Source organism: Callorhinus ursinus, unplaced genomic scaffold (genome assembly GCF_003265705.2).
Source record: "Callorhinus ursinus isolate GAN/ISIS: 27379988/994484 unplaced genomic scaffold, GSC_fseal_2.0 scaffold11, whole genome shotgun sequence".
NCBI classification, from domain to species: domain Eukaryota; kingdom Metazoa; phylum Chordata; class Mammalia; order Carnivora; family Otariidae; genus Callorhinus; species Callorhinus ursinus.
Window position 1 is genome coordinate 44,970,081 of NW_027397073.1, and position 22,699 is coordinate 44,992,779.

At 35.1% G+C, this 22,699-nt stretch overlaps 1 protein-coding gene across 5 annotated transcripts in view; it reads left to right on the forward strand.

Moving 5' to 3' along the window:
- SS18 (SS18 subunit of BAF chromatin remodeling complex) overlaps positions 1–22,699 on the forward strand; it is an 84,750-nt gene that overhangs the window by 26,147 nt on the left and 35,904 nt on the right. For all 5 annotated transcript variants that reach the window (XM_025886607.2, XM_025886606.2, XM_025886611.2 and 2 more), the window contains exons 4-5: positions 11,832–11,985; positions 15,823–16,044. In XM_025886607.2, the coding sequence (XP_025742392.1) occupies positions 11,832–11,985; positions 15,823–16,044 (376 nt within the window). The remainder of the gene's footprint in view (positions 1–11,831; positions 11,986–15,822; positions 16,045–22,699) is intronic.

Genomic DNA, 22,699 nt, shown 5'->3' on the forward strand with positions numbered 1-22,699 from the left:
TGTATTTTGTAGAGAATTGATTTATGGGGGCCCATTTCCCATTAGTATATTATAGGGAGCATTTTGCAGTATCATTGCCTATCATGGCATTTCAGAATTCTAGAAATAATCATGTTAACTCTTTGCTGGACAGTATATATGAAATTCAAGCACTGTCTAATTCAGTCCAGATATGGAAAGAGATTGCTTAGATTGGTTATATCTTATTGCGAGGAATATAAATATTTGTGTGTATGTATGTTTATATGTGTGTGTGTATACATTTTTTGGGCAGAACTGTATTACTAAATCAGTGACAGTAGCTTCTACATGTACTAAGTAAGGAACCTAAAGATTGCCTCTGTCATTATTGAAAATAATGTACCTAGCTCACTTCTCTAAGAAAAAGCATTTCTTTGGCTTAAGAAAAAAAAAAGAACCTAAATGTTGGAAATTAAGTAATTCACTCTTAATTTGCGCGGAATGAGTATAGAAAAGTATTTGTATGGGACTGTTAATTAATTAATTTATTTTTGGGGGACTTAATTTAAACATTGTTTATATTAGCAAAACAAAAACAAACTAGGGAACTAGTTTCAATGTTGAGGGTGGGTTAAAAATTTTTATAGCTTATATAGCTGAGTTCTACACTCTTAAATGGGATTGAATTATATGTCGATAAAGAATAATTCCTACAGTAGAATGAAAGAAATCACACAATAGTGTGACCCTACTTTTACAAACTATACGTGTGTGTGTGTGTGTGTGTGTGTAAATTTTTAAAAAGTTTCTGGAGCTATGTATATCAAGTTTTTAACAATGATTCATATTTGCATTATTTCTGTTTTTGTAATGATTACACATTACTTTGTAATTTAGCCAGATTGGTATAGATGTAAAAATAATAAAGATTAAATACATACATTCCTGTTTCTTAACTGATGGTATTATTACAACTTAAGAAAGGCTTAGAGTCCTATCTCCCCATGTTTTAGGAGTGGATGAGTTGTTTTTTTGGAAGTATATTCCAGAGAATTCTCCTGGTCTGGGAAGAAGACAGTTACTTCATTCTCTAAGATTATATGGATCTGGAGTGACTGTTTAGTAATTAATATATTAGGGTTAGGTAGACTTAGTTTTTCATAGTGGAGATAGTTTCATGTTGGATTTGTTAGGGTGGGAGTGTTTGCTATTTCAAAAATAAAGGTTGAAGTTCTGGGGAACCTATTACTAACGGGGGGAGTATTGTTGGTAAGTGAATCATTTGGGAGCCTAACTCCTTAGGAAGTTTGGAGAATCATCATGCTCTGAAAGTAGGTGGAAAATGTTATCAGTTATGAAAGTTCAACTGGTCAGGTTTTATAGTAGGACTAAGTTCTGTATTAGTTTGGGGACCAGATGACACAGCAACTGATGAGATTATTATTTTTTAAGATTATTTAATTGAGGAAATCATTTGGTAAGATAAAAAACCTGCATCAGTTCAAGGCTACCCATGATGGCATCCTGACATTTCTTGTGGAATTAGTGAGGAATCAATGAGATCTTTCTGAACTGTTTCAGAGATGTGTTAGAACTCATTTTTGGCGAGACTGACATAGGTCTAGGAAGCAAGGCAAATGTAATGATGCAGCTTTTGGATCCATTCTTGGTTGACCAGTCAGACCCTTTCATTTATGTATGTATTGGTCATCTATCAGCTTTTGGCAGTATTTTATACATGTATGTATCTCTCCTGTTTTACATAATACTAATTTTTAAATCTCCTATTTCTATGTGTCATTTTAGTGCCTCCTTGTGGGGAACTATATTAATGACAGTTATATGAATGAGTTACACAGAGGAAGGATTATTAAGCTAAAAATTATATTTTACAGTGATATTTTTATATTTTAAAGAAACATTAAAGATAACTTTATAGTCAGAATTATTTTTAATTTTATACTAAATCATTTAAGTTTGAGAGTTCGTTTACTAAATATTAAGTGCCTACTGTGTGTCAGGCAATAGGTACTTTTTGGAACATCAGTTAACAAAGCAGATGAATATTCCTGCTGTCTTGGGTTTTACATTCTAGCAAGCAAGGCAGGTATAATAATGATTAAATCGTATAGTTTATTAGAATATGATAAGAGCTATAGAAAAGGAAAACAGCAGGGAGAGATGTATTAGGAGTGCTGCAGGTGGGGGATGGAATTTGCAGTAAGAAGTAGAGTGGTCTGGAGAACTTCATAGAGAAGGTGGCAGTTGAGCAAAGACTTGAGAAAGAATGTTTTAGGCAGAGGAAACAAGCAGTGGAAAGGTCCTGAAGTGAAGCTATGCCTGACTTGTTCAAGGAACAACATTAAGTTTGTGGCTGGAACAGAATGAGGTAAGGAAGTTGTGTGGACAAATTCAATCTTGCAAGCTATTGTAGGGACTTTAATTTTTACCTTGCAATTGGAAGCTCTTGGAGGATTTTGAGCAGAAGAGTGAACTGACATATTTTAATAAACTCATTCTGATTACCGTGTGGAACATTTATGATAGAGGAGCATGAATAGAAGCAGGGAATCCAGATAGGAGGCTATTGCAGTAATCGTCATGAGAGATGTGATGGTGGCTTGTTACCAGCATGGTAGCAAAGGAGGAGGTGGAAGAAATGGTCAAATTGTAGGTATATTTTAAGGGTAGAGTCCAAAGGAGATGCTGAAAATTGAATGTGGGAGTCAGAGGGTGAGAATAAGAGAATAAGGAATGACTCCATGGTTTTCAGAGAGCAACTGGAATGATGGAATTACCATCAACTGAGATGGCTGGGTAAAGGAATTTGGGTGGGGGTGGGGGTGGAGATGTCAGGGATTCATTTTTGTAGATTTCAAGTTCGAGATGTTGCTTCCAAATGGGGATGTGGAGTATAGAGAATAAGCAGTTTTGAAATAACATGAAAGTTATCACAAAAATATTGGTCCCTAATTGAATTTGATATGCTGCTTATATTTCAAAATAATTTTTTTCATTTAGTGAATATTTGTTGAGTACCTCTATTTTTTTTAAAGATTTTTTTTTTTAAGATTTTATTTATTTGAGAGAGAGAGAATGAGAGATAGAGAGCACGAGAGGGAAGAGGGTCAGAGGGAGAAGCAGACTCCCCGCCGAGCAGGGAGCCTGATGTGGGACTCAATCCTGGAACTCCAGGATCATGACCTGAGCCGAAGGCAGTCGCTTCACCAACTGAGCCACCCAGGCGCCCAAAGATTTTATTTATTGAGAGAGAGAGAGATTGGAGAGAACTAGTGGGGGGAGGGGCAGAGGGAGAAGGAGACTCCTTGCTGAGCAGGGAGCCCGATGTGGGGCTGGATCCCAGAACCTTGGGATCATGACCTGAGCCGAAGGCAGACACTTAGACTGAAACACCCTGGCGCCCCCTTTACACAAACATTTTAAATGACAATTGTAGCAGATGCTGTGAAGGAAGGGCACTTAGGACTATAGGAGTTAATGGGGCCTGATTATTCTGATAGGGAAGGCTTTCTTGAAGAAGTGTCCTTTGAGGTATAATTCACATAAAATAAGATTCACTCATTTTAATTGTATAGACAGATGAATTTTTTAAAAAAGATTTTATTTATTTGACAGCGAGAGCAGGAACACAAGCAGGGGGAGGGGGAGTGGGAGAGGGAGAAGCAGGCTTCCTGCCCAGCAGTGGGCTTGATACAGGGGCTCGATCCCAGGACCCTGATACCATGACCTAAGCTGAAGCCAGTTGCTTAACGACTGAGCCACCCAGATGCCCCACCCCACATCTTTATCCATTCATCATTGGACACTTGGGCTGCTTCCCTATCTTGGCTATTGTAAATAATGCTGCTATAAACATCAGGGTGTGTGTTTATAGCAGCATTTGAATTAGTGTTTTTGTATTCTTTGGGTAAATACCCAGTAGTGTGATTGCTGGATTGTAAAGGTAGTTGTATTTTTAACTTTCTGAGCAACTTCCATACTGTTTTCCACAATGGCTGCATTAGTTTGCATTCCCACCAATAGTACAAGAGGGTTTCTTTTTCTCCATATCCTTGCCAACACCTATTATTTCTTGTGTTGTTGATTTTAGCCATTCTGACAGGTGTGAGATTATAGTTTTGATTTGCATTTCCCTGATGATGAGTGATGTTGAGCATCTTATCATGTGTCTGTTGGCCATCTGTATATCTCCTTTGGAGAAATGTCTGTTCATGTCTTCTGCCCATTTTGTAATTGGATTATTTGTTTTTGGGTGTTGGGAGTTTTGTAAGTTCTTTATGTATTTTGGACACTAACTCTTTATTGGATATGTCATTTGCAAGTATCTTCTCCCATTCCATAGGGTTGCCTTTTAGTTTTGTTAATTGTTTCTTTCACTGTGCTGTCTTCTCTCATTTTGATAATTCTGTTTTTATTCTCTTTATGGTATCTTTATATGAACAGTTTCTAATTAAAATGAAATCAGTTTATTGATCTTGTTTTTCTTCCTGTATGTTGTTTGAAAAATCCTTTGTTATATCAGGGTCATGAAAATACGCTTATGTTTTCTTCTAAAAGTTTTTATCCATGATCCATTGCAAATTAAACTCAGAATGATCTGAGTCTAGCAGTCAAGTTTCATTTTTGTTCATATAATATTCAGTTGATACAGTACCATTTATTGGAAATACCATTTTTACCCACTGAATATAAGTTGTTTTGTTGTAAGGTGACTGTATGTGTGGATCTGTTTCTCACTTCTCTTCTGTTGTCTCTGTATCTGTCTTTGCACCAACCACATATCTCAATTATCGTAGCAGTAAGCGCTATGTTCTTTTTCAAGACTGTCCTGGCTATTCTAATTCCTTTGCATTTCCATATAAATTTTAGAATCACCTTGTGAATTTTCTTCAAAAAGCCTGCTGGGATTTTGACTAAGATTGCATGGAATTTCTAGGTCAGCATTAGGGAAACTGCTATCTTCACTATATTGAGTCTTCTAGTCAATAAAAATGGTATATCCTTCCATTTAGTAAACTCTAATTTCTTTCAGTGGCGTTGCAATGTACAGGTATTGCATGTTTTGTTAGATTCATTTCTAGTTATTCATTTTTTTAATGCTATTATATATGCTATTATTTTTAAAATAGCATTTTTTAGTTATTTTTTGAAATATATACAAATACAGTTGATCTTTATATATTGATCTTCTATCCAGTTACCTTATTCAAATTTTTTTATAGATTCTCTTGGTTTTCTGTGCACTCAATCATGTCATATGTGAATAATGACAATTTTATGTCTTTTCTAATCTTTATTATTTTTTTTACTTTTTTTGTACTTTATTTCTATTCTTAATACTACTGGTTTGTCTCTGGGTTTAATTTTTATGTTGAATAGATACAGTGTTAATGGATTTTCTTGTCTTATTCCTGAATTCAAGGAGAAAGTCCAATATTTTATCCGTAAGATGGTATTATCGTAAATTTTTTGTAAATTAAATTTATTAGATTAAGGACTTATCCCTAAATTTTTAGAAGTTTGTATTATGGGTAGGTGTTGAATTTTATCAAATAATTTTCTTTATATATTGAGGTATTATATGGATTTTATTTCGGTAATTTGGTGAATTACATTGATTACTTTCCAAAAGTTAAACCAGCTTGCATTCTTGGAATTAACACCTTTGGTTGTAATAATCATCTTTTTAATACAGTCTGGATTTGTTTGCTAAAATTTGGTTTAGCATTTTTGTGTCTTATGTTCATGAGAAAGTTTGGCTTGTAGATTTCTTTCTAATAATGTCCTTGTTAGGTTTTGGTATCAGAGTTTTGTGACCTCATAATAGAATTGGGAACTGTTGGGGCACCTGGGTGGCTCAGTTGGTTAAGTGTCTGACTTTGGCTTGGGTCGTGATCTCAGGGTCCTGGGATTGAGCCCCCGCATTGGGCTTCCTGCTCAGTGAGGGGTCCCCTTCTCCTGCTCCCTCTGCCCCTCCCCACCCGCATTCTCTTTCTTTCTCTCTCAAATAAATAAAACCTTTAAAAAAAAAGATTGGGAATTGTTCTCCTTTTTTTGTGTTCTCTGGAAGGTTGCCTACAATTTGTTGAGTTTTGTATTTATGTTATTTCCTTCATTGTACTACTTTGGGTTTGACTTGCTGTCTTTTCTAGCTGCTTGTAGTGGAAGCTTTTATTATGAATTTTTCCCCTCCCCACTGTGTGGGAGTGTGTGCTCTCTCTCAAATAAATAAACAAATCTTCCCCCCCCCCAAATCCAACCATTATTACGGATTATTCTGTTTTTCTTTTTTGTTCTGTCAACTTTTTCTTTAAAGACTTTGAAGTTGTGTTATGAGATGCCTAAAAATTTGATTGTTACATATTCCTGTTGGACTGATCTTATCATACTAAAGTATTCCTTTAGTGTTTCTTGTAGTGCTTTTTCATTTAAGTCAACTGTCTGATGTAAATATAGTGACATCACCATACTTTTATTAGTGATTAGTGTATATTACCTTTCTCTCTTAACATGTATGTGTCCTTAAAGTGGATTTTTTGTAAACAGAATATAGTTGGGTGTTTTAAAAATCCATTCTAACAATACTTGTTATCTAATTGAAATGTTGGGTCCAGATACATTTAATACAGAACATGATACAGTAGAATTTGAGAATATCAACCTGGTATTACTTTTCTATTTGTCTCTTTCTTCACTTTCTTTGAACTAATCAAGCATTATTTTTTCCTCTCCACTTGTTTTTTTAGCTGTACATTTTTATATGTGTATGCATTTTTAAGTAGTTGCCTGTGAGATTACAGTGTACATCCTTGGTTTATTAGGTTTCAGTGTAAATTTGTAGATTCAGCACTTGATGAAAAATGCAAGAGACTTATAACAGTGTAACTTCATTTATCCTTTTTGTATTTGTCTTTTGTGGTAGTGCTGTCATAAATTTTATACTTTTATGTCTGTTTCAACCATACAAGTCACTGTTACAGTTACTTTAAATATCAGTTTATGTTTGTCTAAATAATCACCTTTCCATTTCTCTGTATTAAATCCTCTAGTTCTGTGCTTTCATCTGGAGTTGTCCATTAGCTTGATAAATTCCCTTCACTTGTAACAAGATCTCTCAGCTTTTGATTATCTGAAACTTACTAATTTATCTCCTTGTTGGAAGATATTTTCTCTTATAGAAATGTAGATTGGTTGGTTTATTTTTTTGTTTTGCTTAGGATTTTATTTTTTAAAAGATTTTATTTATTTATTTGACAGAAAGAGACACAGTGAGAGAGGGAACACAAGCAGGGGGAGTGAGAGAGGGAGAAGCAGGCTTCCTGCTGAGCTGGGAGCCTGATGCAGGGCTATATCCCAGAACCTTGGGATCACGACCTGAGCCAAAGGCAGACGCTTAACGACTGACTGAGCCACCCAGGTGCCCCTTTTTTAGCATTTTAAAAATGTCATTTTATTGTCTTCTATTTCTATTGTTTCTGATTAAAAAAAAAAAGATTGTTAGTCTTATTGTCCTTCCCTCAATGTCTTATTTTTTCTGGCTATTTTTTTTTTATGATTTTTTAAAAAAGATTTTATTTGTTTATTTATTGAGAGAGAGCGAGAGAGTGAGTGAGCACTAGTAGGGTGAAGGGTAGAGGAAGAAGCAGGCTCTCTGCTGAGCAGGGAGCTCAGTGTGGGGCTCAATCCAGGGACTCTGGGATCATGACCGTGAGCTGAGGGCAGATGCTTAACCAACTGAGACACCCAGGCGCCCCTTTTTGACTACTTTTAAGATTTTCTCTGACTTTGGTTTTTAAGACTTTGACTCAGGTATGGTTTTCTTCATATTCTGATGAGGTTTATAGAACTTTATATGTTTGCTTAGAGACTCATATCTTTTGTTAGCGTTGGAAAATTTTTGACTAGTATTTTTCAAACACTGCCTGTTTCATTTTCTGTACTTTTTAAAATCTAGTTAGTTGTGTGTTAGATCTTTGTAGCATGTCGTATATGTCTTTTTGCTTTTTTGGGGGTATAGTCTCTCCTTTATATCTCTTGGTGTGTCATATTTTGTGTACATTTCTTCCAGTTTACCAAGTCATCTGTTTTACTGTTTCTAAATTAGTGAGTTCTTAATTTCATTGACTAGACATTCCAGTTCTGGAATTTCCATTTGACTCTTTTAAGAATTCTAGGACTTTGCTGAAATTCTCCATTGATCATATTTTCCTTTTTTTTTTTTGGCCCTGAACGTATCAGTTATTTTAAGTTCTCTTAGATAGCTCCAAACTGAGTGACCTGTGTGTCTTTTTCTGTGTTCTGTTTCTGTTATTTCTCTTAGTTGTTCATCTTTTTTTTTTTAATTTAGATAAAATTCACTAAAGTCACCATTTTAACCTTTTAAAGTATATAATTTAGTGGTTTTTAGTGTATTCACAGTGCTATGCAACCATCACCAGTATCTACTTCCAAAACATTTCCATCAGCTCAAAAAGAGACCTCATAATTGTTGACATTCAATCCCAGTTCTTCCTCTGCCTACCCCTTGGCAACATCTAATTAATCTATGTTCTTTCTCTCTGGATTTACCTCTTCTGGCTGTTTCATGTAAATGGAATTATATGATGTGTGGCCTTTTGAGTTTGACTTCTTTCATTTAGCATAGTGTTTTCAAGATGCATCTGTGTTGGGGTGCCTGGGTGGCTCAGTCGGTTAAGCGTCTGCCTTCAGCTCAGGTCATGATCCCAGGGTCCTGGGATTGAGTCCTCCATTGGGCTCTCTGCTCAGCGGGGAGTCCACTTCTCCCTCTCCCTCTGCCCCATCTCCCTGCTTCACTCTCTCTCTCTCTCACAAATAAATAAAATCTTAAAAAAAAAACTCATCTGTGTTGTAGTATGTATCAGTACTTCATTTTATGACTGAAGAATATTCTGTTGTATGGATATTTTTGTTTATTCAGTTGATGGACATTTGAATTTTTTCTATTTTTTGGCTATGATGGATAATGCTACTGTGAACATTTGTGTGCAAGTTTTGTGTGAATGCATGTCTTCAGTTCTCTTGGGTCTATACCAGAAGTGGAATTGCTCTGTCATATGGTAATTCTATGTTTAACTTTTTGAGGAACTGCCAAATTGTTTTCCACAGTGGCTACACCCCTTACAATCCTGCCAGCATGTATGAAGAGTTCCATTTTCTCCACATTCTTGACAACCCTTGTTACTTTCTGTAGTTTTTTTCCTTCTTAAATTATTATATAGCCATCCTAATGAGTGGTGGCTGTTCATTCTTATTTTTTAGAATGCTTTCTAATTTTTCACTGAATGCCAGGCTTATGAATGAACAGTTGTGGAGGTTCTACTTGATGTTATGTTTCCCTTTGGAAGGTGAAGTACTAGATTACCTTGAGCACTGAACGTTGACTATATGATTTGTTAGGGCTGATATATTTCCATCTTGACCTTAATCTAAGGAGAGCCTTTTTGAAGTCTCAACCGAGAGCTTGAGTTGTCTTGAAGGCCTTTCTAACTTGGTAGAGACTACACTTGAGTCTTTGGTTCTCTAGCATTGGGCAGAAGCTGAAATATTCCACTCAGCTCTTCAGCTTCTTGACTGCTGTGTTATGCTAATTTTCTTGACTTTTTGTCCTTTTTGTGGTCCTTCCACTCTGGGACTTTGTTCTTTGGTTTCTAGCTTTTTGATAGCCCAAAACTCTATCATTCTTCTCAGTCCAGTAGGTCTGCCACTTCTGCTTGGGCTCTATTTTCTGTTATATAGTAAAGTCAAGGACAAAGCAAAGGTGCTTGTGGAGCTGATCTCTGGTGCTTCCCTTTTCTTAGAGTTGTAGCCCCTCCTGCTTCTCTCTGCGTATATTGCTCTTCAGTGTCTTCAAACAGTTTTTACATTTGTCCAGATTTTATAACTTTTTTTTTTTAATGTTTTATTTATTTATTCGTGAGAGTCAGAGAGAGAGAGAGAGAGAGAGAGGCAGAGGCAGAGGGAGAGGGAGAAGCAGGCTCCCTGCTCTGCAGGGAGCCTGATGTGGGACTCGATCCCAGGACCCTGGGATCATGACCCGAGCCGAAGGCAGACGCTTAACCATCTGAGCCACCCAGGCGCCCCAGATTTTATAACTTTTATTAGCAGGAGGGTTAGTTTGATACAAGCTACTCTATTATGGGTATCGTGAATACTGGTGTTTCATTAAGTGCATCACAAGAAAATGAAAAAACTGGCATCTTTTGAGAGTGAGAACGTACCTTTTCAGCAGAAAATTTGGACAAGAATATAGAAGGAAGGATTTTTATTTTTGAACGAGAGGGTCACGGTCAGCCGTGTTTGAAGGATAGTAAAGTATCATTGCAAATTGCAGTAAGATATGTGACACTGAGTTGATGTTTGGTAATTTTTAAAAAAAACTGAACAGAGTCATTAAGTGTTTAAAGAATCCAAAGTGGATAAAAAATTTAAAATGAGAATTGAAGAGGAACTATTTAATAAAGAGCAATTATTTTCTGGGTATAGTAGTGAAGATACCAAGACTGAATTTTATTTATTTATTTATTTTTAAGATTTTATTTATTTATTAGAAAGAGAGAGAGAGCATGAGTGGTGGGGAGAGGGAGAAGCAGACTCACCACTGAGCAGGGAACCTGACTTGGGGCTCAATCCCAGGACCCTGGGTTCATGACCTGAGCTGAAGGGCACACACTTAACCAACTGAGCCACTCAGACACGCCAAGACTATGAATTTTAAGTGGTTGCTATTAGAATAGTACTTGGTTATTTGTGTAAATGTTAGTGATTATTAAATGGTTGGCGATTTGAGTATTTACATGTGATGGCTAAAAGATAGTGTTTATCTGTTAAGGGTACCGGAGAGGATTGTGTTCACAAAATCTGGATGGTACAGAAATGCTAACTAACTAGCCATGTAAAAATGTGGGAGGAAGAGAATGACTAAAGTTATAGGAGTAGACGTTATGTTTTTAGAACATGGAGAAATAGAGAGAGAAGGCAGAAATAGATGTGTGAAAGAATATAGCTCCTTCTGTAGGCTTAAAAATGGGGGTTTGGAAAGCAACTAACCATTTGCTTTCTTCACCAAAATAGCCCTAAAAAGGGAGCCAGGTGTTGCAGACCGCCTTGTATCTGTGTTTTTCCTTTCGCCCTTTTGTGAACTCTCAAGGTTAGTCAGTGATTTTCTTCACACTTTCATTAGGAAATTTGCCAAAGGCATCCTTTTGAGGCAGCTGTCTCTGTACCCTTGGAGGCCATCAGTAATGTTTCCGATCTATAGGAGTCATCGGCACAGAAATGTTGGACTGAACTGAGTCTTCGTGGTTTAAAACATTCCCTTGCCAAAATTACTTTATTTCCCCCTCGAATTGTAATACAAAGTATATCACATTTTGGGGCTTCTGGTCCTTTTATAGTTTTTTGTTATTGTATCTTTTCAGGTAAAATCCATCATTAATAGTAAATACATCTAAATATATTAATAATGAAAGGAGACTTAGGTTTTAAAACATAATTTAACAATAGTGGACACATTAAAAATCCTTATATATAAATAAATGTGAATTTTTGTATAGAATGTTAAAAATTTTATTTTCACTATTTAGACTTTGTAAAGTAAATTGGTGGTGTTCTTTTGGTCTGAGGTGGTCGGTGATAATCTTCATACTAAGATAAGTTTTGGGGGCATATTAAATTTGATGTAAATAATTAGTCTGATTAAAATGCATTAGAATGAAATGCATTTGTATTTTTGTTTCTATTCAGTTTAATAATATAGGCAACTGTTATATGCATCTTTTAATATATTAGTCTAACTGTTTCTCCTGTTTTACTAAACTGTCTTCTTTCAGCCACCCACACAGAATATGCCTATGGGTCCTGGAGGGATGAATCAGAGCGGCCCTCCCCCACCTCCACGCTCTCACAACATGCCTTCAGATGGAATGGTAGGTGGGGGTCCTCCTGCACCACACATGCAGAACCAGATGAACGGCCAGATGCCTGGTAAGTTTTTCTCCTCTAAGACATTAACACCAGAGTTGCTTAGCAACTGAAACGACATGGGGGCTCAAGGGATACTAGATTGTTGATGACAAAACTGCTTTGAATGCCCCCGAGTACAAGCTCTCTTAGAGTTTGTTAGCTACAGAGCTACGTGACCTGTATTCAGTGTTTATCAGGCTGCCCTTGGGCTTTGATGTAGCTGACACACAGCATTCCTCTGATGAACAGAACTGGCTAAATTTAGTCTGTCTGAAACTATGCAATACAGCTGGCTTTAGAAGCTTTTTGGAAAAAAAGGCATTGTGCCATGACTTAAGAATTAAAATCTCTTCATAGATTATAAAGGTACGATAACATTTCCTTGGGTTTTGTATTTACTTAAAAATTTACTGCTCCCAGAAACAGTATTGCTGGAAAAAACACATGGGGAGAAGAAAGAAAATCTGTAAAGTGCTAATATATTTAGTATTTCCTCATTGATAATATTGAAGCTGAGTATAGATTTTTATGAATACATATGTTTATAGCATAATATAAATATCGAAATTGATATTAAAGCAGATTTAAAAGAAAAAAAGTCAGATGTTTTATATAATGAGATAATTCCCTTTACTACTTACCCATTTTAAGTTTAGAGCCACTTAGAATATCTTCTATGTCATTGGATGCTTAATTAGTTACCTTTTGCTTGTTTGAACTTTTAATCTGAAAAGTATCTTTAAACTATCTTGTTTTTGTAACAATAGCTACAACCCATACTCATAATTTTTGGTGGGTTGTTTTCTGCATTTAGTTTGAGAATATTTTTACTTTCTAAAGACAATGGCTATTTTCATTAACTAAAAGGAAGTATTATACAAATAGGAATAATGAAGGTAAATTAAAATAACAAAACAGTTCATTTTTAAAATTAGTAATTAGCATCCTTAGGATAGTGTTGTCTTACCTGATTGTGTTGGCTGGTAACATTGGTGTCCAGAAACAGTGGGTGTAGGAAATGAGGTGAAGGAGAGCACAGAGCAAAAGAAGCCAGGTAGCCTGGTTTATAGAAGGTTGATGTGTGATTGATTGATCCTGTAGGAGGTTGGTGCTGTTTTGGTGGCCATCTTGTTTCTTGCTGAGGCTTGCCACAATCCATGGCCCGCACAACCCACACCCTGTGTGGGGGTGGGAATAAAGATGTAACTACTTGTTAGGTTGTAGTCAGGAGGATGTTTCTTGCTGAATTCACATTTAGCTCATCAGGACCTGTTGTTACTGAACTGGAAGGGTAGTGCTAATGCATGTTAGCAAGTTGGGACTTTTGTGACTTTTTATGGTGGTACTGTTAATGTTAATTAGAATTTTGACTTCTCCATGTAACACTTGAGCCTAAGGCCAAAGAAGCACTTGAGCTGCAATGTAATTACTGTTAACTTGACATTTGGGTTTTTGTATATGGCCATTTGGAGTAGTTATATTTTTTATAAACCAGAGATTTTTAACTAGTTATGACCTACGCTGTCCAGAACACTGTAGAGCTTCCAAAACAACTCTCTTAGAAAGAGTTCTAGTTAGGTGTAGGAGAAATTGAAGTCCAGGTACTTTGTTTCCTTTATTTAATAAGCTCCTTAATAGAGCTTAGCCAGCTTTTTTATGCACACGAATTTGTATCTAGGCTTTTAATTTCCTATTTTAGTTTTGTTTTTTAATATATATTTTTTAAAGATTTTATATATTTATTTGACAGAGAGAAAGACAGCAAGAGAGGGAACACAAGCAGGGGGAGTGTGAGAGAGAGAAGCAGGCTTCCCGCTGAGCAGGGAGCCCAGTGCTGGGCTTGATCCCAGGATCCTGGGATCATGACCTGAGCCGAAGGCAGATGCTTAATGACTGAGCCACCCAGGCGCCCCGTTTTTTAATGTTTTCTAATCTGAGTTGTAGAGCTACTTACATGCTCCTTGATCTTGGTCAAATAACCAGTTTCACGTTCCTTTTTTAAAAACATTTAACTGATTTAAAAAAAAATTCGATAATAATAAATCTGTGGTACCGAAGTCAAAAGGTACCAAAGGGTATACGGCTCCTGCCTCCAGACTTTGTTCCAGAGAGTCATTGGTTCTAGTTATCCTTCAAGAGATATTCTCTGTATCCAGAACATATGCATAACACTCTTTTTTCTTTTGTCTTATTCTTTAAAAAAAAAACACAAGTTGTAGTATACATTATGTAGTATTATATATAATATTTTTTCTCTCTTAAAGATAGATCTTAGAGACCATGAGTATATATATATTTTGGAGACCACTCAGTACATGAAGAGCTGCCTCATGCTTTGGTGACTGTATTTCATTCTTTTTCATGGGTGCCCCTGATTTATTTGAACAGTTCGTTATGATGGAAATACAGGTTATTTCTAGTCTTCTGGTATTAAAAGTTATGCTTCTGTGAATATACCTGTAAGATAAAGGTAAATTAGTAAATTAATAAACACACATATACAGTTTTGCATTCATGCACTTGTACACACAAAGACCTGTATATTTATAGAACTGCAGTTGTTGGGTTAAAGGTATATGCATTTTAAAATATGGTAGTTATTGCAAAATTGCTCTACATAAAAATAGTACTTATTTATATATTTATATACCTCAACAATGTGTGAAATTACTTCATAGATCAAAACTTTGGGTCTTTGGAATCTGAAAGATGAAAAAGGGGTCTCATAGTTTTAGTTGGCCTTTTCATTGTAAGCGAAGCAAGCAGTTGTCTCATGTTTATGTCCCTTTGGTAGTTTTTGTGTGAACTGATTATTCATGTCCCTTGCCATTTCTTTTATTGCTGGTGGTCTTTTACTTATTTTATATGTTAAGTAATTCATTCTGTGATAGGTCTTGTTATAATTTTTTCCCAGTTTTTCTTTTTTTTATTTTGTTTAGTTTGGTCTGGTTTGGTAATATTTAAATTTTTTATTTTCATGTAGTCTAGTTTATCAGTCTTTTATGGTTCTAGGTTTTCTGGCATATAAGAAGGCCTTTCCGCTTCCAGATTATTTTAAAAGTTCTCCTTTTTGAAATTCTCCTTTAAGATTTTTTTCCTTTTTCTTTTGTAATGTTTAATTTTTTTATTTCTCTGGAACTATTTTTGGTAGAAGGAATGTGGTAGGCCGTTTTCCAGATGGCTACTCAGTGGTCACACTATTTATTGAATTGTCTTTCTTTTGCCTACTGATATTTAATTTTGCCACTATTACAAAATTAGAAATTTGAGTGTGTTTTTAGACTCAACTCTGGGCCCCTTGATCTGTTAATTCATTTGTGTGCTAATACTACACACTTTTAATTACTCCAGCTTTATATGTTTTGCTCTCTTATAAAGCTAGTTCTTTTTTTTTTTTTTTTAAGATTTTATTTATTTATTTGAGAGAGAGAATGAGATAGAGAGAGCATGAGAGGGGGGAGGGTCAGGGAGAAGCAGACTCCCCGCTGAGCGGGGAGCCCGATGCGGGACTCGATCCCGGGACTCCAGGATCATGACCTGAGCCAAAGGCAGTCGCTTAACCAACTGAGCCACCCAGGTGCCCCATTATAAAGCTAGTTCTTCATCATTGCTTTTCTTTTTCAGAATGTTGCTGGCTTTTAAAAGCAGCAGTTCCTTAATCTATAAAATGGAAATAGCATCTGCCTCACAGTATTTGCTGTCATTCATGTAACACATTTACTTTGTTTGCTGGTGATTAAATACTCAAGTTATTGTTTGGTATTATTATGGTATGCAGAAAAAATAAAAATTTTAAGTACTTTTTAATAAAGCATCTGTTTAACTTTCATATTTGGTTCTGACCACTTTTCTTCAAAGGGCCTAACCATATGCCTATTCAGGGACCTGGACCCAATCAACTCAATATGACAAACAGTTCCATGAACATGCCTTCAAGTAGCCATGGAGCCATGGGAGGTTACAACCATTCGGCACCATCATCACAGAGCATGCCCGTACAGAGCCAGATGACGATGAGTCAAGGGCAACCAATAGGAAGCTATGGCCCCAGACCAAATATGAACATGCAACCAAACCAAGGTAAATAAGCTTGATGTCATTCTTTTTTTTAAAGTTTTTTTTTTTAAATGATTTTGAGAGAGAGAGAAAAAGCATGAGCAGGGGGAGGGGCAGAGGGACAAGCCGACTCCCTGCTGGGCAGAGAGCCCCACACATGGGGCTCCAGGTGGGGCTCCAGGCAGGGCTTGATCCCAGGACCTCAGGTCCTGACCACAGCTGAAGTCAGATGCTTAACTGACTGAGCCACCCAGGTGCCCCAGATGTCATTCATTTTTTTTTTTAATATTTTATTTATTTATTTGAGAGAGAGAGCACGGTGAAGGGGGGAGCAAGCCGACTTCCACCTCAACAGGGAGCCGGACTCTGGCTGATCCCAGGGCTCTGGGATCCTGACCTGAGCCAAAGGCAGATGTTTGACCAACTGAGCCACCCAGGCACTACAGCCCCTGATGTCATTCTTGACTAGTAAATAAAACTTTTTTTCAAGTTGGTAGCTGATTCATGAAAATAAAAGTTTGAAGTGGGTCATAATCATAGCCATAGAAAAGGAACATTGAGTTTGAAACTAGCTTAAAGTATTTTTTACATTTAGAAGTTTGCTTAATTAAGCTTTTTTTTTTTTTTAAAGATTTTACTTATTTATTTGAGAGAGAGAGAATGAGAGACAGAGAGCACGAGAGGGAAGAGGGTCAGAGGGAGAGGCAGACTCCCTGCTGAGCAGGGAGCCCGATGTGGGACTCGATCCCAGGACTCCAGGATCATGACCTGAGCCGAAGGCAGTTGCTTAACCAACTGAGCCACCCAGGTGCCCCTTAATTAAGCTTTTAAAGCTTATTTATCTTTATGTCTTTTGGATAGTTTATTTGAGATTCTTGGGTTTTTATCTAAGAAAAAAATTTTTTCAAGCTAATAAATGAATAACCAGACATTTGATTTAGAGCTAGAAAGTTGAGAAAATAATTTTATCTTTGCAAGTACAACCCCTTAAAAACCTGTACTCTGTGGTTTATTTTACTTATTAAGGATATATTAATTTATATGAATTTCCCTTGATTTTTCTGAATGTTTTCTGATGTTGTATTTCAGCATTAAGAGGTAATTTAAACATAATTTGTTTATTAGAGTGTTTGGTGGAGATGCTGCTATATTCTTCTATTCTTAGAATGGGGTGAAGTCTATTAAAGTTTATTACCAATCTCAGAGAATGAAATTATCGTCATGTTTCTTTTTTAAGTATGCTTGTGAATAATAACTAAAAACCAGTAAGTGGCGCTCTGTTCTGCTAATTGCCTTTAAAACAGTTGGCATATTGCCAGCCTAAAGCTATTTCAATTACAAAATGTGAGGTTAATGCAATAAAATTTTCTAGATTGTGATTTTGAAAAACAAATCACTAAAGTGCACCCAGGTAAAAGAAGTTAAGGTTAATTTGTTGATAATTATTTATGATGAAATAATACATTCTAATACTTAAAGAATAATACAGAATTTTTTATAATTTTGATGAGAGACACTGAAAACAAAGAGACAGTAGAACAATTGTCAGTGTAGATTCACAAAACTGGTGCTTGCTCCATTTTATTCCTCAAAGTTGTTTAGTGCCCATGATGGATTTTTTTTTTTTTTAATTAGGGCAATTCAAGGTTCAAAATAACAGCAAGATCCAGTCAGTGCCAGGTCAGAAGGGAGTCCAGATGTTTCTCTATACAGTTTGGTTAAAAGGAGAGAGAGCAAGAAAATTGGTAATGATTCTCAAAGCAACTATAGTAATGAGGACACACTACTTAGAAACTATCATGAAGAAAAGAGTAGGGTGTGCGCAAGAATGGATGTTGCTGTAGAATGGGTTGATATGACATCATAAGATTTGAAGAACCAAAAAATAATGCATGCAGCAATGTATATGTAGAAAACAGTAACTTTTTGGAGAAAGGAACTGAGGTGTTTATAGGACTTTTTTGTTCTAAACTTAGGCACCATCTACTTTAAAAATGTCACATTTTGTATTACTAATGTACGGTTTTTACTATAGTAGTTATAGTGCTTTTTGCTTTGTGTAATCTGTGAATTTCTTAATAGTCATTTTCTATATAATCTCTTTTCTATGTAGGGATCTGATTTAAAGAAATAAAAGTTATTTTTCAAAGAAGAATAGGATGGAAATCAGTGAGGAACTTTTCAATATTTAAAAAATCTCTTCAGGGGCGCCTGGGTGGCTCAGTCATTGAGCGTCTGCCTTCGGCTCAGGTCATGATCCCAGAGTCCTGGGATTGAGCCCTGCATCAGGCTCCCTGCTCCGTGGGAAGCCTGCTTCTCCCTCTCCCACTCCCCCTGCTTGTGCTCCTGCTCTCGCTGTCTCTCTCTCTCTGTCAAATAAATAAATTAAGAAATCTTAAAAATAAAAAATAAAATAAAAAATAAAAAATCTCTTCAGGACAAATAAACTTTGCAGTTAAATTTTGATATTTCAGCTACAGAGAACACCAAAGAAAATTATAGTTGCCAAAAAAGAGAGAAAGTTATATGAGGTTATAGCAATATTTACTGTTTTAATCCTATGAGTTTTTTGTAAAGCTATTTTAATTATATGGTATCTATTGGATGAAAAGTTTTAATATTCATTTCATATAAAACATTCTCTTAGGGGCACCTGGGTCGCCCAGTCGGTTGAACTTTTTAGCCTCTGACTCTTGGTTTTAGCTCAGGTCTGATCTCAGCGTTGTGCTATCAAGGCATTTCCCCTCCACCCCCCACCATTGGGCTCTGCACACAGCACAGAGTCTGCTCGTGTTTCTCTCTGCTTCTTCCCTCTATGTGTGCTTTCTCTCACTCAAATAAATCTTTAAAAAAATATTTTCTTAGATAGCTTTAAAAATAAGCTACATGTTTTACATTAAAAGTTTTCTGTTCTTGGGCTCTATGCTCAGTGGGGAGTCTGCTTGAGATCCTCTCTCTCTCTGTCCCTCCCCCCCAAAATAAAATAAAATCAATAAAATCTTCTGTTTTGATAAATAAGTGGAAGTAAATCAGAGGAGACCACGTTTTAAATAGCCCTTTTTTGGGAAACACTTAGGAAACACTCATTCTGTGAAAAACATTTTTGACTTTCAAAAAGTTTTCTTAATGTTTGTTGAGATATTATTAGCTGTTCTTTGAGTTAAAATCAAAATATTGAAATCTTTTGGCTATCCCTATATTTCTACATACATGTCTCTGTATCAAGAGACACTAGAAAAACTGTTAAAGCTACTTACGATTTTTTATTTTTTATTTTTTTTTATTTAAAGATTTTATTTATTTATTTGAGAGAGAGAGAATGAGAGATAGAGAGCACGAGAGGGAAGAGGGTCAGAGGGAGAAGCAGACTCCCTGCTGAACAGGGAGCCTGATGCGGGACTCGATCCCGGGACTCCAGGATCATGACCTGAGCTGAAGGCAGTCGCTTAACCAACTGAGCCACCCAGGCGCCCTACTTACGATTTTTTAATAATGGGGTAAAAAAACATTTGTGGGATTTCCTACACTAAATTTCTGTCAAGTGACAGGAAAAATAGAAAAAGAGTAATCCAGAGAATTCAAATTTTGTTTTAAAAAGGAACAATTAAAAGGCAATTATTATATTAATAGTTATTAACTATTTAAGTGACATATTTGGGAGCTTTAACTGATGATGTTGTAGTAGTTTTTTAAACAAAATATTGTATTCTGGTAGCTTTGAAGTGGCTTTCTTTTTACCCTTTCTCTGTTCCCTTTTTTTCCTCTCTCAGCTTTGAAGATGAAATTAAGGGGGAAAAAAAGTAACTTGTCTAAAAACCTTGTCATTGTAATTTAGGAATCTGATTGAAATTAATCCAAGGATAGATATACATTTACAATTTTGATTGTTTCAGAAAGCAAAGAGTAGTCTGTTAATTTATACTGTTAGCTCCAGTATAATAAGGCAGATTGTATACTAGTATTACAATAAAAGTATTATTTATAGGAATGAAATTGTAGAATCTTTTCAGCTTCATTAGTTCTTTAAAAGTTGGTTTTTAGCTTTTGAATTTTACTGAAAAATTAAACCAAATCAGTGGAAGACTATTATAACAAAAACTTGCAGACCTACCACACAAAATACATCTTTTTAAAAAGCACAAGAAGTTAACCCCATTAAATTTGTTAATTATATATTACTGTGTTCATGGTTATTTTAAAAAAAATTTCAGTAGTTACTTTTTTTTGAACTTAAAAAAATGCATATATGACAGTGGCATTGTAATTGGTGCCCACTTCTAGTTGATTTATAGTTTTATATGTATCTATGACTTGAGAAGACTGAAATATTTTTTAATTTAGCAACCAGATTTATTATTATAGCACAGTATTTTTCTCTGTGTTCTTTTTAGAGAGTCTACTCTTCCAGATAAAATGAAAGGTTTAGGAAGTTTTTGTTTTGTTTCTTACACTGTTGGCCAACGGTTGTAAATGGTCAATCCAACATAAACTTTCCTGTGTTATTTTCATTATTATTCAGATAAAAGTTTAGGGATTATTACTTTGAACTTTAAGACCTATTAAAAATGAATCACCATTTTCTTACATAATTGGATTTGCTTACTCCTATATACAGCATAAACTTCACTAGAATTCAAATACTTGAATTCATTTGAATTACAGAAAAAAGGAGGAAGTTTATCTTTATTGTTCACACTGTTTTGTTTTAGTGCCTGGAACAGTGATTGGGAGGCATACAAAATCTGTATCTTCAGTGAATAGAAATTAAACCCAAATGTCATATAATAACCTGGAAAGACAGTACCTTAAATATATTTCTTTAATAAAGCAACAGGTATATTCATTAGAGTATTAAAAGTCAAATTAGAATAGCAAGGCTTTCTGAAAATGACCAACAGTCACATTTGATAGAATCAGCGTATTTTTTATTCCTAGGCATTAATGATAATAGCTTTTCTCATTTAATATCATTTTACTAATTACATATTCAAATATAAGGAGTTTTCACAAATTACTATATTTGTGTTAAAACATGTATTTCACAAGTTCCATGTGTATAATTCTTGGATCCAGATCTTGGCTCTGTAGATATAGATATAGATATGTATATATGTGTATATATATATGAGACCTTTGACTAAATTCCTTAATAAGTAAGGTTAAGTGAAATGCATATTAAAATTTTGACTCAGTAATTGTTTGTATAGTTTATATGAAATTAGTTGGTCAGAATAAAAAACTTTTTTAAAATAAAAAGTTTGAGATAAGTTTATCAGTTGTTGCCTCTTTTAAGCACATCAACTTTATTTTTGGTTTTAGTTTTGTTTGAATAGTATTAAGAAAGTCCTGATTCATTTAGGTAGTAAGTTCCAAATGATAATGGTCTGATCTGGAGGCTTGATGTTAGAATAATGGAAAATTTTTCTTTCAGTACCTTTATTATGTAAATATGGAGGGCAAAGAAATATGAAGGGCGAAGAGTATATATTATCATAGCCAGGAGTGTTGTATTTATCATCTTATTATACAGTGGATTATTTTCTGGTAAGAGCTGTACCAAGCATATGTGCTTGAGAAAAGCCTAGGACTTACTTGTGCATGTATATTGTAGTAGTATATTTCCTTGTGACTCTTTATTTTCAGTATTTACAGATCTACCTCATGTTAAAAATAGCATTCATTATATAGGTCTAGCATAATTTATTTAACAAAACCATATCCCCTTTTGATAATGCTTCTAGTCTTTTATTATAACTCCTTCTGGGACATACATTTTTGTATATATATTGGAGTACTTACACAAGAATCTTGTAGAATAAATTTTAGAAATGAAATTGCTAGCTAAAATATATAAATACTTAAAATGTCAGAGACACAGATATTCAGACCGTAGCATTTGCCATTTGCATTTTTTTCTGTGAATTGCCTGTTTGTGTTCTATTTTCTGTGGTTTGTCTGTTTATTATTAATTTGAAGGAGTTCTTTTTGGATTAAGGCTGTTTGTCCTTTATTTAGTGTATGTGAAAGCATTTTGTGAGTTTTAGGAGAATAGGAATTTAACTTTCTAAATGGCTTATTCTTGTAGTAGGATTCTGAAATGGTATTGTTACTTTTGTGGAGAAGTGTAGTTATTTATTAATTATGTCAGGCCTTTAATTCAACATTTGTTAAATTATGGTCCAGATAGACTTCTGTAACAATTATTGATAAAATACTTTGGAGGACTCAGCATGCTTACTAGTATATTAAAACATCTGAAAAGTCTTACAGTAAAGGAACTGATTTGATTTTGGTTAACACAAGCATATTACAAGTATAACATAAGTGGTAATACAAGTATTTTGGGGAGGGAGGGTTCATATAAAAAATATGAACTAATATTCAGTGAGTGCCACGTACTGTGATAAAGTACTTGTATTCTTTAGTTTAATCCTCACAACATCTTTCAGGTAGTAGTACTATTATTATCTTCATCCCAAGGGTGAGAAAACACATCCCTAAGAAATATAGGCAGGCCTTGTTTGTATAGTTTTGGTATGCATTAATTTCAGTTACCACAGTTCAGTTAAATGACACCTTTTCCCCAATGACATGGTTCACATTTTAGTTACGGTATCTGAACTGTGAGTCCTTACATGAAGTACAAACTTAGCTTCTATATCTTCAGTTTATGAGTGAC